Source organism: Myodes glareolus, chromosome 22 (genome assembly GCF_982192425.1).
Source record: "Myodes glareolus chromosome 22, mMyoGla1.1, whole genome shotgun sequence".
Classification (NCBI taxonomy): domain Eukaryota; kingdom Metazoa; phylum Chordata; class Mammalia; order Rodentia; family Cricetidae; genus Myodes; species Myodes glareolus.
Genome location: NC_142047.1, coordinates 37670529 through 37689122, shown reverse-complemented (window position 1 = coordinate 37689122; position 18594 = coordinate 37670529). Strand labels below are relative to the sequence as shown.

At 43.1% G+C, this 18594-nt stretch overlaps 1 protein-coding gene across 2 annotated transcripts in view; it reads left to right on the top strand.

The window, feature by feature from the left end:
- The first annotated feature begins 1199 nt into the window (after positions 1–1199).
- The window catches only part of Pdpr (pyruvate dehydrogenase phosphatase regulatory subunit), a 37048-nt gene continuing 19653 nt past the window's right edge, over positions 1200–18594 (top strand). The window contains exons 1-9 of one of the 2 annotated variants that reach the window (XM_048437244.3): positions 1200–1388; positions 10171–10447; positions 11369–11502; positions 12578–12659; positions 12752–12915; positions 13821–13942; positions 14678–14795; positions 15787–15936; positions 16884–17076. In XM_048437244.3, coding sequence (XP_048293201.1) covers positions 10224–10447; positions 11369–11502; positions 12578–12659; positions 12752–12915; positions 13821–13942; positions 14678–14795; positions 15787–15936; positions 16884–17076 — 1187 coding nt within the window. In that variant the 5' untranslated portion in view covers positions 1200–1388; positions 10171–10223. Of the gene's footprint in view, positions 1389–10170; positions 10448–11368; positions 11503–12577; positions 12660–12751; positions 12916–13820; positions 13943–14677; positions 14796–15786; positions 15937–16883; positions 17077–18594 lie in introns of those variants that run through there. The other variant, XM_048437246.3, reaches the window with a different exon arrangement.

Genomic DNA, 18594 nt, shown 5'->3' with positions numbered 1-18594 from the left:
GGAGGACCACTAGTTCAAAGTCATTTTACACAACATAGTTTGAAACCAGCCTAGGCTACGCGAGATTTTGTCTTTGAACACACAAACACACACAATCAATACAAATAAACTTAAATACAACAAATTAAAAAAAAAGGAACAGGGAAGAGTTGAGTCTTTCATTGTCAGATCTCATCTGGGCAGACTTCTGGGAATTCACTGTCTAGGGAGTTGGATATGATCCAAGCAAGCTGTGGAATGAATGATATCAAGACAAGGCAATGCTTGCAGCCTTGCCACCGGGGTGGGGCAGAAACCCCTCTTTCTTGTTCGTAGCCAGAACCCATCACTCAACACAACGACAGGTCAGACACAGCTAGTGACAATGTTCAAGATTGGCTTGTATGCCAAGATAGGCTTGACCCAGAGAATGGAAACTAGAGAGCGTGGTCCAAGATGCACCATTTTCTATTGCTTGGTGTGAAGAGGGATATATTGGATGATGTGCCAGGTGCTGAGAAGCTGCACCTGAGCAAGGCCTGGTCCTCAAGAGATCAGAGGTCCGCGTTTACATCAGTGTAAAGGCACGCGGCCAACACATATATTTGAGCTGGTGATGAGTTCTATGAAGGAAAGAAAATTGGGTGATGTGACTGTGAACTGGCGGGGGATGGAAGGTAAAAGATGTTTCCGGAGCGCGAGTAAACAATGCCTCTTCCTTTGAGTAGAGACAAGCCGAGTAGGTGCAAGGAGTAAGATGGGAAGTCAGGTCGGCTGATTAGGTCTCTGAGGTCCGGCCAGGCCCGCAGAACAAGTTTTGCGATGGGCTTTGCCAAAGCCTAGCACCGAAAGGCTTTCAGCGCCGTGCGGGACACAAAACAGTGCGACCACCGGCTGGCCGGAGATGTGGCTCTGGGTTGCGGACCTACCGCAGCAGGACCGGGGCTCAGGCCTGGTGGCAGATGACACACTAGGTCGAGGCTGTGGCCCAGCTCCGAAGTTCGGGCTCTACGCAGAAATGAAGAAGGGCGGAAGGCCGGAAAACAAAGAGCAAGCCTCCCGTCCCCGCGCGGCTCCCGCACGTCGCCATCATGACAGAGGGGGCGTGGCCTCGGGGGGCGGGGCCTGGCGAGACCCAAACAAGCCCACGTGCGGGCCGGTCCGTCGCGGTGACGTCACGGAGCGTTGGCGCGCTAGCGCGCGCGCGCCGGCCTTACCCTTGCCGCGGGCCGTAAAGCGCGGAAGGTCGCAGGCCCCTGCGGTCCCGGAACTTTCCGCTCTGCGTCCCGTTCCCCTCCCCATGCCCCGTCCCCCTTTCCGGCCCGCGCCGACCCTCTGTAGCTGTTGTGCTGCCTTCCATTTCCGCGGGGCGTTGCCGAACGCGCTCCCCGCACTGGCGGGCCTCCGAGGTAAGAAAGCGACTTCAACCTGCCGGTGGGGCGGCCTATCGCCCCGTGAACTCCTGCGTCCTCTACGCCCCTGTCCTCTGCGCTTTAGCCTTCGGGTCCCGGTTCTTCTCCTGGTCTCTAAGACCGTGTGGTTGGACGCGAGAGTTTCAGTCAGCGAAGCTGTGCGGAACCTCGGGGTCCCGCGCCGGCTACCCCGGGCCTGGGCGCGGGCTCCCCCAGGGCGGCTGGGCCTCGGGGCTGGTTGCAGCTTGGGCGGGCATGTACCTGCTGTCCCAGTCAGCTGGGTTCCCCACACGTGTGCGGGTGGAATTGTTTTCCCGCCCAGAAACGCGCTGTTCGGTTGTGCCCTGCCAATTCTTGTCAGAGACTGAATCAAGGCGGTGGGGTTTCCAATGGGCGACTTGAGGGGACCGTTGTGTGTGATACTGAAGTTGGAGTCCACGGTCTCTAGCCCACTCTGAGCATTTCTGCAAACTCTTGCAATCTGGATGTATAGGGATGGCGTGTGGTCGAGGGTCCAGTTGGAAAGGAATCATTTTAGGGTCCGCTTTTTGGCGGCAGGGACTTGGTATCATTTTCTTAAACTGTCTTGAGCATCCGATGCATTTGTCGAAGAATACAGCATCCTGAACCCGCAGGATCAGACGGCAGAGGCAGATTCTGTTGCTTTTAAACTTATCCTGGTGATTCCCCTGCGTTACTTGTGGGAGATGTCCACATTCCGCCTTCATTCTTTGTGACCTGTGCCTCATCCTGTTACCAGAGGAAGAATTCAGCCCTTAGAACTGTCACTGGTTTTGTTTGTTTTTGACAGCTAGGGTCTCCCACGGTAGCCCAGGCACACCTGGAAGCTGGGACGTTCCTCTTGATTCAGCATCCGGTATGCTGGGATTACAGGTGGGAGCCTTGTTCCAGGCTAGCGCTGTCACCTTGTTGGTGTAGGATCTGAGCAGAACAGTCTGGGTTTTAAGGCTGTTTAGACATCACTCTTACTTGTAGAGGTGCACAGTAATTTTCACGAAAATGTAAAAATTTTAAAACGTGCTGACGTTTCATTTCGAACGAGTTTGACATCTTCATTCTCTGTTTTCCTGGCTTTACCTTTTTTTTCCCCGTGGAGCTTTGCTTTGGTTTTGTTGCCAGACCTTTTGGAGCAGACGCTCATGCTGTCTCTTCCTGGTGTACTTTTATCCTTTTTAAGCTACTTTCTTTTTTATTATTAGATTTATTTTATGAGTATTTTGCCTACATGTGTGTATGTATGTATGCCCTGCGTGTATGCTTGTCAGAGAGAGCATTGGAGTCACTGGAACTGAAGTTACAGAGGATTATGAGCTCCCATGTGGGTGCTGGAAATTGAATCCAGGCCCTCCGCAAGAGCAAAAGGTGCTCCTGATACTGAGATGTCTCCCTGGTGCTCCTTTCTGGTGTACTCTAATCCCCAGTGCCCTCATCTCTTCACTCTCGAAGGTCATGGTCAGTAAAAAGTCAGCCGTCTTTTTCTTGACCTTAACAGGCTGGACATTGGGCATGAATATTCTTTCCTGAAGCTCCTGTTTGTTCTTTTCTTTCTTTCGCAGTGTGAACATAGGTTTATTAGGAAAAAGTGCAAAAGTGCTCTGGAGAATCGGAGGGAGGGTTCTCAGGGAGGAATGAATACTCTGTTATGTTTCTTTTACCTCTGCAGTTCTCTTTTCCAGCTAGGGAATGAGCTTCTGGTTCTGCCTCACAGCTGTTTAGTCTGAACTTACCTGAATTTCTTTGAAATGCAGTTTGAGCAGGTTGTGGTAGCCTCTGCCTTTAGTCCAAGCACTAGGGAGGCAGAGGCAGTGAACCTCTGTGAGGTCTAAGCCACCCTGGTTTACATAGCAAGTTCTAGGCCACTGGCTACAAAGTGACACCCTGTCTCAAACAATAACAACAAAACCCTCAAACAAAACAAAAAGAAAAGCAGTAGTATTAGTTATGATAAATGGTAGACTCTGATGCTAGATTTGCAAAGTTTAGTCATGAATTATAGAGTAGTTTACTTTATATAATTTTAATATAAAGTTTTACACATAAGTTTCCTAAAGTGTACAGCACAGATTATGTCTCTCCATAGGGTCGTGCTTAGATTAGTTGAATAGTTAGGACTTACCTTATACATCGTAACCACCATCAGAGATCAAAACTGGGACCTCATGCTTGCATAGCTGCCACTGTTGTGCCTTGAGCCATCTCTCCAAGCCCCTGTATGTGTTTATTGAGTTAGGGTCTCCTTCAGCCTGAATTTGCTGCATCTCCTAGGATGATCTTAAGTTCCTTCTCTTTTTGCCTCTTCTCACTGCTGGGATACAGTTGTTCACTGCCTTAGGAGTTCTATTTAATGAGGAAATGATATTCTTTTTCCTCTCTCCCTCCCCATTTCTCCCTCTTCTTTCTATCTCTCTGTTTTCTTCTCCCTACCCCGCTTTACAGCTTTCCACAACCATGTGAGATAGATATTTTTAATCCATGTAATAGATGAGGACCCTGACACACAAAAACCTGATCAAAGTCATACAGGTAATGAGATATAAGGAGATTTAACACCTACGTGTGCTTTAGACCTTGGATTCCCCCACTGGATTGCTGTATTACTCCTCCCTCAAATGCCTTACAGATAATTTGGGAGGATGAAAGTTCTGTTCTGGGAGAAGTACAGAATGTCCTGGGAGAACACAGAAGACTCCCTTTCCCAAATACATTATCATATAGGTGTGGAATAAGTTGTGTTCTGAAGAGATACCTTTGCTTGGCGGACAGGTGGCAGGAACTGTGCCAGATAGAGAAACAGTGCACACAGGTCCCAGGCATGGAGGAGAAAATTAAGTCTGACTTGTTTGAGGCGTTCCCAGTAGTCTCTTCTGACTTGGTGAGGGTTTGAGAGGCAAGAACAGTGAGGCCAGAGATAAACCACATGGTGAAAAGTGTTGTATTTTGTAGTAAGGAGCTTTGACTTTTTCCTGCAGGCATCACCCTGTCACAGAAGGTTGTGAGAAGGGCCGCGGAAGACTGCACACACACTCCTGTGTGTGGATTTAGGTGTGGGAGGAAGGTGTTCACTAAAAGTAGAAGCTACAAGCCTAAAGGCTTGCTCATATGGTGGCAGGGGATTTGGAGAGGAGTAGATGGATCTGTGTGAGAGTTAGGAGGTAGACCAGATAGGGAAGATCCTGAGAAATCTTGGGATCCTTGCGGAAGAGGGGTGAGAAAGGGAGGAACCCAGGTGACACTCTGGATTCAGGTATGTGGAGCCCCTGGGTACACAGTGTAGCAAAGATGTGGAGGGAGGGTGTTTGTATTTGGATATGCTGGGATCAAGTGGGCATGGCCATTCTACACTTGATAAACAGATCATGCATCATGATGACATTAAAATCACCCTGGGGAAAGCTGGGAAGGCTCAGAGAAGAAGATAGGCTCAGGCAAGGAGGTGTGAGCCAGGAACTATAGAAGTGAAACCAGGAACCTGTACACAAGTGGAAAGGAGTGATCTGTGGTCTTCATCAACTGTGGTCAAGTGTGATGATGTGAGAGAGATATCCTCTGAAACCAGCAGATTGAGTATTCTAGTGTTGAAAAGTGTCAACACTATAGTAGGGCCAAAACTTGTTTTTTGTTGCAGGGGGGTGAGGAAGTTGGGGGTAGAATATTTCCTGTTTATTTATTTACTATCAGGTGAAAGATAGGTTTTTGAAAGTTTCATTTATTTATTTATTTGAGACAGGGTCTCACAACATAATGCTGGCTAACCTGGAGCTTGCTGACCAGACCATGCTGGCTTAACTGTGCTTGGGTTAAAGGTATGGTGCCACCATGCCCAGCAAGATTCTGTCTAATTTTTATTTTATTATTATTATATATTTTTATTTATTTTGGTTTGTCAAGACAAATTTTCTCTCTGTATAACAGCTCTGGATCTCTTGGAACTGGCTCTGTAGACTTGACTGGCCTCGAACTCACAGAGCCCTACCTGCCTCTTCCTCCCCAGTGCTGTGATTAAAGGTGTGCATCACCACAGCCAGGTGTGTCATGTCTTATTTTTAATGTAGTGTTCGTATGAAACACAAGGTCTCAAGTATTGGACAATGGTTTGTTTTGCCACTCAACAAATTTATTCACCCAAGAATTTTTTTTTTTTAATGATCTCTCTACATAGACCTGGTTGTCCTATATAGACCAGGCTGACTTTAAACAGAAATCCAGAGATCTGCCTGCCTTTGCCTCTTGAGTGCTGAGATTAAAGGTGTGTACCAGCACTCCCAGCCTCAAGAATAGATTTTTGTTTAAAAAATTCAGTTGGGGATTGGAGAGGTGGCTCAGTGGTTAAGAGAACTGACTGTTCTTCCAAAGTGCCTAGGTTCAATTCCCTGTATCCACATGGCAGCAATAGTCTGTAACTTCAGTTCCAAGGGAATCTGGTGGCCCCTTTTCTTTTCTTTTTCTTTCTTTCGTTCTTTCTTTTGTTTTTTTTTTTTTTTGGCTTTCTCGGGCACTGCACACATGTGTTGCATAGTCAAATGTGCAAATAATACACTCAAACACATAAAACAAAGAAGCAAACAAACAAGTAAAAGGCTCAGTGGTAGAACTAGGGTGGTACACACCTGTGATCTTCACTTTGGAATGTATATGTAGGAATATCAAGAGGTCATTCATGGCTGCATAGTCTAGTATACTAAGATTTTTGTCTCAAAAAGAGCAAGGACAAAAATCTCAGTGGCCATTTGTCTAGTCACAAGGATGAGGAAATTGGAATTTAGGGTTTGGATGGTAGAAGACAAAAGTCTAAGAAATTACCATGCACACTGGTATTGATGGTTGTGATATGGGAACTCCTAGTTTCTTTCTGTATTTGATTTTTTTTTTTTGAGACAGGGTATTTCTGTGTATCTCTGGCTATCCTGGAACTCACTCTGTAGACCAGGCTGGCCTCGAACTCACAGAGATCTGCTTGCCTCTTTCTGAGTGCTGGTATTAAAAGTGTGCGCCACCATTGCTCGGCTTGTATTTGAATTTTTGCAATGACTAATTTGTACAATTTCAAATTTTTTTGTAATAAAAATTTTATGATAGGAAGCTTTTGTTTCTTTTATTACATTATGTAGTGGGAACTTGAGCTTATTACCATGCTGAAGAGAAGGAGCAAATTGCAGGAAATGATTGATTGCAGGATGTAAAAGAGACCAGTGAATTGGGCTGAGGTGCAGAGAAGGCAGATGAAGGGGTTCTAACACTTGTGGAGAGACTGTCAACCTATTGAATGTTTCAGGAATGCATGGGGAGAGACGAAAGCTGGTATATAAAAGACATAGAGAAGAGCATGTTTGCAGAACCCTGAATAGAAATTCTTGTAGTTTTCCTTGTTGTGTCCTAGAGTGGATACAGGCCTGTTAACTTGAGTCACAAAGGAGCAGAGATGGCTTAATTAGGTTTCTATTCCTATGATAAAACACCATGACCCAAAGCAACTTTTATTTCTTCTTACAAATCACAGGTCCATCATCCAGGGAAGTCAGGGCAGAAACACATGGCAGGAACTGGTGTGGAGGCCGTGGAGGAAGCTTACTCCCCAAAGCTTGTTCAGCTTGCTTTTTATTTGTTTGTCTGAGACAGGGTTTCTCTCTGTATCCCTCCCTGGCTGTCCTGGAACTCATTCTATAGACCAAGTTGGCCTCAAACTCACAGAGAACCACCTGCCTCTGCCTCCCAAGTGCTGGGATTAAAGGAATGAACCACCATGCGTGACTGATCAACCTGTTTTCTTAAACATGTAGGACCACCTGCCCAGGGATGACAACTAACAACTGTCTAGTTACCTGGGCCTTCCCATATCAATCACCAATCAAGAAAATATATCACAGATTTGCCCATAGATCAGTCTGGTAGGGGCATTTTCTCAGTTGAGGTTCCCCCTACCAAATGACTCTGATTTGTGTCAAGCTGACATAAAACCAATCAACACTATGGTTTTTTCCAAGCATGACCAAATGTTAATGGTTGATATTGGAATAGGAAGAACAGGCAATAGAACAGGGCTAAGATAATGTGTAGCATTGTCTTCTCCAGGGAGAACTGTGTTCCCTTTGGGATAGGAGGTAGAGAGAATGTTAGTAAAACTTGCAAATGTGGCCTAGAAGACCGAGTGGAGAATTTGAGATGAGGTTGGATTTATAGATAGAAGCTGGTTATATGAAGATTAGATTTCAAACAACTACTCAAATAGAAAAATTTATATTTCCCTTTTGTTTTTGTTTTGTTTTTTTAGACGGTGTCTTGTGTAACAACCTTGACTGTCCCAGAACTTGCTCTGTACACCAGGTTGGCCTAAAACTCCCAGAGATCCACCTGCCTCTGCCTCCCAAGTGCAAGAATTAGAGGCTTGCTCCACTACCACCTAGCTTTGATGTTATTTTTGTCTTGGAATTTTTTAAGATGTGGTTAGTCTGCAAATATCAAAACCTTCCTGCTTTAGCTTCCAAAGTGCTGGGTGATAGTTATGGTATAGATAGTATACCAGACTGTAAAACTTGAGGCAGAGCCTAACAGGAAGCCAGAAGTGATATTGGTCTCCATTTGAATGAGATTTTTCTCTGTGTACCCTGTCTGCCCAGTTCTGAGTGCTAGAGAGCTGGCACAGTCGTTAAGAGCATTGACTGCTCTTCTAAGGGACCCTGGTTTGATTCCCAGCACCCACATGAGACTCAACAACCGTCTGTAACCTCAGTCCTAGCAGATCTGATACCCTCTTCTGACCTTCTAAGGCACCATGTATACGTGTGGTGCACAGATATACATGCACACAAAACATTCATGTATAAAAATAAATCTAAAAGACATTTAAAAAAGATTGCAGTTCTGAGTCCTATCTGATGGTGTGTCTTTGTCTTTGCCCTTAGAGGACATGGACCAATGGGGAGTCTGTAGTGGAGGGGGTGGCAGCTTTACTAGCAGTGTGCTGCTCTGATTCTCACATATCTACCATCCTGTGTCTTAAGCTCTTTAATGCTGGCATAGTCTGCCAGTAGGTCAGCCTTTTGGTTTTTTGAGACAGGGTCTCTCTGTAGCTTTGGAGCCTGTCTTGGAACTAACTCTTGTAGACCAGGCTGGCCTCGAACTCACAGAGATCCACCCACCTCTGCCTTCCTAGTGCTGGGATTAAAGGCGTGCGCCACCACTGCCCAGCTCTTTTTTTTTTTTCTTGAGACTTAAATAGTTCTCTGTATTTCTGTTAGATTTTGTCAAAACCCTACCTTTTTGTTTTCAACCAGTAGTAATTTGTATACTAGACCATATCAGATCATAGTAATTTGTATACTAGACCATATCAGATCAAATATTCAGTCTCTTGTGGTTGGGTTCTTCCTTCAGTTCCTTTTACCCAGCATACGCTTGTTTCCTTATTGCCATTCTAAGCAGATATGATAGTCAGATCTGTTCTGTTGTCTTTGTGTGTTTTCCATGTCTTTGTCTCTGTCCAGACTTTAGTCTTCCAAGAGTCAACTTAAATCCTACTTTGATGACCCTTTTCCTGATGACCTTAACCTTTGCCCTTTTCTTTAGCCTATTAATATTATCTTGTAGAAATATGTATGACGTAGCCAGGCAATGGTTAGCCACACCTTTGATTCCAGTACTTGGAATGCAGAGGCAAGTGCATCTCTATGAGTTCAAGACCAGCCTGTTCTACAGAGTGAGTTTCAGGATAGCAAAGAGAAACCCTGTCTCAGAAAACAAAACGAAACAAAAAGAAATATGTATGATTTGTGTGTAAATGATAAGCTAAAACCCTAAGGGGCTGGAGAGATGGCTCAGAGGTTAAGAGCACTGGCTGCTCTTCCAGAGGTCCTGAGTTCAATTCCCAGCAACCACATGGTGGTTCACAGCCATCTATAATGGGATCTGGTGCCTCTTCTGACAGAACACTGTATACTTAATAAATAAAATCTTTTAAAAAGGGCAACATCATTAAAAAAAACAAAAACAAAAACCCTTTTCGTTCTTTCCATGGAATGGCGTCTAATACTTTAGTCTTTACTGTTTCCTTTGGGTCAATCCCAAGCCGCTTTCACTGGGTTCTGGGTCCTGTCTCTTCTTTTTCTAAGGACTCTGTTCTTTGTTTTTCAATCTCCCTAGCTCTCCCTAGCACTTCTGCTGGACTCAGGTTATGAGGCTCCATGTCAAAGTGCCTCCACCCACCAAGTTATCTCACTGGCTCTTATTCTTATTCTTTCTGTCTGTGTCTTTCTGTCCGTCAGTATCTATCTTTAGATAAGATTTCTAACCCAAGCTGGCCTGAAAATCTCGGTGTAGCTGAGGATGATCTTGGACTTCTGTGGATCCTCATTTCTCCACCTCTCAAGTACTAGAATTATAGGCTGTTCTGCTAGGCCTAGATTAGGCTTCTTTATGCTTGTTTTTTGTTGGCCTGCTTGCTTGCTGCTGCTGGTGGTGGTGGTGGTGGTGGTGGGGTGTGTGTGTGTGTGTTGTTTTTTTGAAACAGGATCTCCCTATGTAGTTCTGGCTCTCCAGGAACTTTTTGTTTAGACCAGACTGACCTTGAACTCAGAGATCCTCCTTCCTAAACCTCTAGAGTTTAATCCTCTGTGACTAAAATCCTCTGTGTGCCACCATGATTGGTTTTTCTTTCTTTTTTCTTTCTTTCTTTCTTTTTTTTTTTTTTTTGTTAAATCCTTTTCTCTTAGTTCTAAGAACTGAGTTAAATGGAGTGAAAAATGTTTGTTTTTGTTTTTTTTAGTTTGGATTCTTTGGATCTTCTCAGCTGAGTGAAACCCTATCTCCCAGTTGGTGATGCTTTACCGGTTGCTTTCGATTGTCCAAAGACAAAGAACTAGCCCAGGATGGCAGACCTGGTCATCAGCAAGAAGCAGCACATCTGCTGCCGAGGCACATTCTATTGCCTTGCCTGCCCAGGCCCAGGTGGTCATCTGTGGGGGTGGAATCATGGGTACATCCGTGGCCTATCACCTCTCCAAAATGGGGTGGCAGAATATTGTCCTTTTGGAGCAGGGCAGGTAAGGATCAGATTGGCTTGTCTTGGGGTTTGGCTGCAATAACAGTATAGGTAGGGCTCCTTTATTTTCTGACTTTCCATAATGTCATACCTGTAGGTCATCTAAATGTTGTACACTAGTGAGAGAATATTCAGGTGAAATCTACCCTGTGGTTAGCTGTGTCTAGCACTTATGTTCTCTGCATTTTAGAAAGGTAGTCAATGTCAGTAGCGTGTCTAAGAGGACGTGCTTTCAGAGCACAGCTGTCTTCCCCTCTGCTGTCACCCTCCTCACACTGCACAGCTGCATCCTGTGCTCTTGAGCTGAACAAAATTCTGACCATTTTCTTTTATTAATTTTCATTTAATTCAGCATAGTTTTAGTTTTAATGGGTTTGAGAGAGCCTAGGAGTTAAAAGCACTGGATACTCTTCTAAAGGACCCAGGTTGGTTCCCAGCACCCATGTGGCATGTCATGGTCATCTGAACTACAGTTCCAGGGGATCTTACACCCTCTTCTGGCCTCTGTGAGCATGAGGCACACATGTGGTACGGAGATATATGTAAACAAAACACTCATACACATAAAAATAGATAAAAAGAGTAGTATAATAATGTGGGGTGTATATGTGTACGGGTCTCCTCCACCTTTGTCTTTTTGGGGTGGGTAAAGATTTTGGGGGGGGGGGTTTGAGACAGGGTTTCTCTGTAGCTTTGGAGCCTGTCCTGGAACTAGCTCTTGTAGACCAGACTGGCCTCAAACTCACAGAGATCCGCCTGCCTCTGCCTCCTGAGTGCTGGGATTAGAGCCCAGCAAACCTGGGTCATTTGTAAGAACAACCAGTGCTCTTAACCTGCTGAAACTTCTCTAGTGCTGGACCCTGAACTTATGTCAGTAGGTACAAGTGAACCTTTCTAACAGTATTTTGCTCCTGTGCTGCAGGCTGGCTGCTGGCTCGACAAGGTTCTGTGCTGGCATCCTAAGCACTGCTAGGCATTCAAGTATTGAACAAAAGATGGCAGACTATTCAAACAAACTCTACCATCAGTTAGAGCAAGAAACAGGGATTCAAACAGGTAAGCAGGTAATCTGCTGTTTAATGGTCTTCTTGTCTCTAAATCCTTACTCCATAGTTGCTGTGTGGTCTTGTACTTTATCTGATCTGGTGATTAAGACTTGGGTTTGAAAATTTGCCTCAATTCAGGGTGTTCCTTTGGGCAGGTCATATAACTTGCCTTCAACTTCTTTACCTATAGAGAACAGAAATTAGTCAGTAACCCAGGTCATTTTCAGGATCTATAACTTTTGTATTTTATTTATTTATTTATTTATTTATTTATTTATTTATTTATTTTTTGGTGGGAGTGCTTGGAATTGAACCTAGGACCTGTATGCAGATCCTATCATTATCATGATAAGAAAGTTTTCCTAGGCCATTTAAAAAATATATTTCAATCATTTAGATATAGTAAAGGGTAGCACTTCGCTCCTAAACAAGAGAAGGAAAAAGAGCATATGTTCAGGTCTTAGCAATTAAATCACAGTTCAACTCAGCTTATTGTTTGGCTGTACTGGGGAAGGAGTGGGGATCTGACTCTCTGGTGATCAGTGTTATGAATGACTTTTACCAAAGAATGTACTTCCACCAAGACTAGAAAGGAAAGAAGTAAACTATCTAATAAAGAGATGAGTTCTTGCCCTAGTAAGACTTTTAGCCATAGTAACTTTTGTTATTATTATGAGTGCTTTATTTTTTAAATTGCTTATTTTAATTTTATGTGCATTGGTGCCCCACCTACACATTTGTCTGTGTGAGGGTATCAGATCTTGGAGTCACACAGTTGTGAGCTGCCATGTGGGTGCTGGGAATTGAACCCAGACCTCTGGAAGAGCAGTCATTGCTCCCAGCCACTGAGCCATCTCTCTAGCCCATGAGTGCTTTTATATATGTTAGAATTCTAGTTGACGCTCACAAAAGTGTGAGCTGAAAGTAGTTTTGTCTCTGATGTGTTGTAAATTCTGGTAGAAGCCCAAAGGGAGCAAATTCATTTACTCAAGGATAGTAAATAGAAGCACTTGGGTTATAGGAGGTCTAACCTATAAATCTAGTGGATCCCGCTGGACTGATCACTCGATTGACTATTCTTACAGGGTACTTAAGGACAGGCTCAATCTCTCTGGCCCAAACTCAAGACCGGTTGATCTCTCTGAAGCGTATCAACTCAAGGCTGAAGTATGTAAGAGACTAGACACTGTCCAGACTTGACCCACTTGACTCTGTCATAGAGCCCATGAATGTCTTTGTCCCTTTGTGTTCTGTGGCAGTGTTGTAGGTATCCCTTCTGAGATCATCTCCCCGAAGAAAGTGGCTGAACTTCACCCTCTTCTCAATGTGCACGATCTGGTGGGGGCCATGCATGTTCCTGAGGATGCAGTGGTGTCCTCTGCTGATGTGGCTCTTGCCCTGGCAAGTGCTGCCTCCCAGAATGGTGAGTGGGTCTTTTTATTTATTTGTTTATTTATTTTTGTTGTAACTATCATTTGCATGGATTTGGAAAGAAGAGGTTATCTAAGAGAGTGTACCATGGTAGGGAACACCACCAGCTCAGGTATGGAAAAAGCATCTTCATTGGGATATTCAGTTTTCCTGTTTTGATTACTGTACTGTGTTTTTTAGTTGATCCATTGAATATTTTCCTTAGAGTTAATTTTTTGTTGTTGTTGTTGTTCCAAGGAGCTACTTGTGTGCTGATTCATAGACATCAGATTTATGAGAGTCCCTGCCACTGAACTTGAGAAGTGCCAAGGCTAGAGAAAAATTTGGTAGTTTAATCTATAGCTTAAATGTGATCCAGAGTAAATCAGAAAAAGACTTCCTACTGTCTAGAGTGTTACATATACTTTATGATTCATTATAGTGCTGGGGATTGAACACAGGGCTTTTTGCCAGGTAGGCAGGTGTTCTGCTACTAACCTAAATTCCTTGCCTTTGATTTTTTTTTTTTTTTTATTAAAGTAGAGTTTCACTATTCAGGCTGTCTTGGAACTTGCCACGTAGCCAGATCTCAGACTCCTGAGTACTGGATTACAGGTGTACAGCATCATTCTGTGCCGAGGTTTTGTTTGTTTAAGTACTGACCCAGTTTCTCCAGTGCCCCTTTGGAGCAGAGATTCTGCTTCAGAGACCTTAATTCTGTAACATCAAATAATTTGTGCGCACCCTCCCTCCCCAGGGTTTCTGTGTGCAGCCCTGGCTGTCCTGGAACTTGCTCTGTAGATCAGGCTGGCCTCAAACTCAGAGATCTTCCTGCTTCTGCCTTGGTGTGCTGGAGTTAAAGGTGTGCACACCACTGCCCACTAATTGCTCACCTTCTTTTTCTTCATTTTGGAACAGGTGTTCAGATTTACGATCGGACAAGTGTTCTTCATGTATTGATCAAAAAAGGTCGAGTTACTGGTGTGGAGACAGATAAAGGACAGATTGAATGCCAGTATTTTGTCAACTGTGCTGGTCAGGTAGGTTGACCATGGCACTAGGTTTCTAACTTTGTTTTTGTGACTTTGTTTAACTTGGAGTTTTTGTGTAGAGATATGATTGTCGTTTTACTGATTAAAGAGACACCAGGCATTACACTGCTTATTTGTACTAGGAATACAATCCAGAATTGTATTCTAAACCAGAAACCTATTCTTAGTTTACAGATATAGGCAGCTCTCCACACTGGGTAAAGTAGTGCCATCCTAGTCAGAAGACCACCAAATAGGCATTAGCATGAATCATGGTTTTAGAGCTAAATTTATATGATGTTACATTTCATTTTAAAAACTCAAATATAAATCAGAACAATGGATCCAGTTTCTAGAATGTAAGCTGCTTCTACTTCTGAGGCAGACTGGTCATTTGTTCTCTACTCTGCAGTCTAAAGCAGATGTTGGAATACTTTCTGCTACAGATCGTGTATTTAATGGTTGGTGTTTGGGGTTTTTAGTTGATGCCCGACATTATATTTAGAGGGCTTCTTTTGACTAGGAAATCCATCTTCTTTTCATTGAAAAAGACAATTTTATGCTTTAAAAAGTGAAGCATTGCTCACTGTTTAAATAATTGAACTAGATAGAGTAGGCTGAACTTGACTTCCCCTACCTGACACTGCAGAAGGAGCGCTCAGGTCACTTTAAATTATCTTAAGAGGCTGAACTTGCTCATTTGTGTTTCTGTTCCTCTTCCCACCTACAAATTGTCCATTGTAGTGGGCATATGAGCTGGGTCTGTCCAACGAGGAGCCGGTGAGTATCCCGCTACATGCCTGTGAACACTTCTACCTTCTGACTCGTCCCTGGGACACCCCTCTGCAGAGCAACACACCAAGTGAGGACTTGTACTTTTTTTTTTTTTCCTTTTAAAATAATTTTATCTCTTTGTTGATATTCTGTCCTTTGAAAGGAAGACTTTTCATTAAGGACACATTATGCCTAGAGGAATTTTTTCTTTTCTGGAACATGTTACAGGGAGGTGGATCCAGTTTTAACTTTCCTTTGATGACGTCTTAGGAAAAGATGGCCAAAATGAACATGCTATTAAACAGTTTTTTGTTTATTTTTGTTGTTGTTGTCTTATAAGCTAATTTAAGTCCTAATAGAGGTCACTGAGAATTTTGGAATATCACTTTTGCCTTTTAACTTGAATGGTATCAGTTGTAGAAGGGTATAGGTAGGCTATATACTTAATTTAATGGTTACAAACCACTGAAGGGGAAGGGGTGGGATTTGTTTTGTTTAATTTTTGATTTTTTGAGACAAGGTTTCTGTGTCGCCCAGGCTATTCTGGAACTCTGTTGAACAGGCTGGCCGCAAACTCAGATTCCCCTGCTTTCTGAATGCTGTGATTAAAGGCATGTGTCACCACTGTCTGGTCTTATTTTATTTTTTGAGACAGGGTCTCATTGTATAGTCCTGGCTGGCCTGAAACTTACTTTTGTGTGCGTGGAGGCAGAGACAGGCATGCCTATCTTAGAAGGCTTTTGATAACCTTTTCAGAGAATGAACTCTGTGCCTCCCATTCCTGTTAGACTTTGGCTAGGTACGGTGATGGTAATATAGTTTGGTTGTGAAGTATTGGCAAAACTTTTAGGTTCCCAGTCATGTTTGGGATAATTGGAGAAACCCTCTTCTCTGTAATTCTTCTTCATGACTTCCAGTGGTATTTTAAAACTAATGGATAACTATATTTATTGCATGCTGGGCTGTTAGTAAAGTCATTCATGAGTGTTTTCTTCCTCTCTTCATCTCAGAATCTGGCTGGTTTCTAACCCCTTGTTTTTCTCCTTATCCTACTTCCTTGTATTTCTCTTCTTCTTCAGCTATTGTGGATGCTGATGGAAGAATTTACATCAGGAACTGGCAGGGTGGCATATTGTCTGGAGGCTTTGAGAAGAACCCAAAACCTATTTTTACTGAGGGCAAGAACCAGTTGGAAATTCAGAACCTGAGGGAAGATTGGGATCACTTTGGTATGTGAAGTAAACTATAATAACAATGCCTTCTACTTTTCTGTTACATTTTTTCAAGGCATTTTCATGAATAATTCTTTGTTTATCTTTAAGACAACTCCAGGAAACATGATAGTAATCATGAAAAATAGTCTAGAGTTTACCTGATCTAAGGATGTGGTTACTGTTGGACTCAGGGGTCTACAGTCTTGTTTGATGAACTTGACTCATCATTTACTTAATTCACTGCTGATACTTTAGAAGGGGACCTTCTTTTGATAAGACTTATGAAATTGAAGAGGTTTTTATGAAGCTGAACTATTAGCTAGGCATGATTACTTCTCTGTGAGTAATCACAGCATGTGGAAGGCTGAGGCAGGAGGATTGTGAAGTAGATTTTTTTGATAATATGGTCATTATTAAGTCTTTAAATCACTTTAATTGTCTTTATTAAGTAATTATTGTAGTTACATGGTTATAATTTGAAAGGGTATGAAAAGATACCCATCTCTGATCCTTGATGGATTTTAAAAAAAATAAGATGCTACTTAGGGGAAACTTTAAACCCTTTGCCCATCAACCAGTTATTCCTGTTTCCATGTATTACTGCTGCCACATGGAACAGTAGTAAACATTGTCTTTCATGGAAACATTAGGTAGTCTGTAAGACCTTTTCCCCACACCCTGACCCTTTGAGATCACTGCCTGTGTGTATCCTCATGTATCACTTTATGTTCTGAAGCGCCTTGCCTTTGAAAAGTGTGGCTTTTCTTACTCTGAAAGCCAGGCATTTTGTAGTTGTGTTCTGTAATTCCACCAAACTTTCTTCTTTCTCATAAATGACCAAATGACTCTTAGGAAAGTCTTCCCTAAAAGATTTTTTTGGGAGGAGTAAAAACTATAAGAACTTTAAAAATTTTAATTCCCTAAAGGTGAGGACTCTGTTTGGGTTTGTTTTGATTGCTCAGAGCCCCTGTTGAGTTCCCTCCTGCGTAGGATGCCAGTATTGGAGACTCTGGAGATTTTGAAGTTGGTGAATTGCCCTGAGACCTTCACACCAGACATGAAGTGCATCATGGGCGAGTCTCCTGTAGTACAGGGCTACTTTGTCCTGGCAGGGATGAACTCTGCTGGCCTGTCGTTGGGTGGAGGAGCTGGAAAGTAAGTCTTTTTTCCATAGAGTCACCTGTGGACACCTTAGCTTGCCAGGTTCTTCCCTTTCAGGTTACTTGTTGTTAATATGTTCTGTAATCAGATAGTAATGTTAATAATAATAAACATTTTTGAGTTGTTATCTTCAAATTAATTACTTTGGAGAGTTTCCTTGCATTCCATAAATGTTATTATATAAAATATTTTGGAAACTCAGTCATTTAGTTAGTCACAGAACCTGTGAAATTTTTTTCTTTTAACTTTTCAGTTGTAACAGATGTTAGTGTTTTGATCATATAAGGTTAGAAATAGCTGGGTATGGTAAATGAAATAGGCAATCAGCCTAGGCAATTAAAATTTTAGTTTAAGAATAGGTACTTAAAATCAGCTAGGGGATGGGTGGTGGTGGTGCACACCTTTAACCCCAGCACTCAGGAGGCAGAGGCAGGCAGATCTCTGAGTTTAAGGCCATCCTGGTTTACAGAGTGAGTTCCAGAACAGGTTCCCAAAGCTACACAGAGAAACTTTATCTCAAAAAAACCAAAACAAAATAAAAAATCAGCTAGGGATGGTGTCACACGCTTTTAATCCAATCTGCGGAGGCAGAGGCAGAGGCAGGTAGAACTCTGTAAATTTGAGGCCAGTCTGATCCATGAAGAGAGTTCCAGGCCAGTCAGGATTACATGGTGAGACCTTGTTTAAAATAAAAAATAAGCCAGTCACAGAAGGATACAAATACTGTACATTTATGTGGGGTCCTTAGAGTAGTCCTAGAAACAGAAAAAAAGTAGTATTTGCTAGGGGAAAAGGGGAGTTATTATTCGATAGGTCTAGTGTTTCAGTTTTACAAGATGAAATGAGTTCTAGAAATGGATTATGGCTATGGTTACACAGTAGTGTGAATGTACTTAATCTTAATTCCGCTGAGCCACACACTTAACAATAGGTGATTTGTTGTCCTTGCTGCATCCTACAATCCCAGATCTTGGGAGAAAGTTACCAGATCGATCTGGTGGCACATGCTTGTAATCCTAGGAGTCTGAGGGAGAGGATTGCAGTGAGTTTGAGGACAGCCTGGACTACACAGTAATTTCCATTCAGCTTGGGTTAAGAGTGAGAAACTGGGCCGGGCGTGGTGGTGCATGCCTTTGATCCTAGCACTTGTGGAGGAAAAGGTGGGCAGATCTCTGAGTGCTAGACCAGCCTGATCTATAGATTGAATTCCAGGACTGCCAGGGTAGTTACATAGAGAAGCCCTGTCTTGAAAATCCAAAAAGAAAAAAAAAGTAAGTAACTGTTTTTAAAAACCCAACAACTCAGGCTGGAGAGGTAGCTCAGCGTTTAAGAGCACTGGCTGCTCTTCCTGTGGTCCTGAGTTCACTTCCCAGGAACTACATGGTGGCTCACACCATGGCTCTGTAATGAGATCTGGTGCCCTCTTCTGGTCAGAATACTGTATGCATAGTAAATAAATAAATGTTTAAAAAAATGAGCTGGGCAATGGCACACACCTTTAAGCCCAGTACT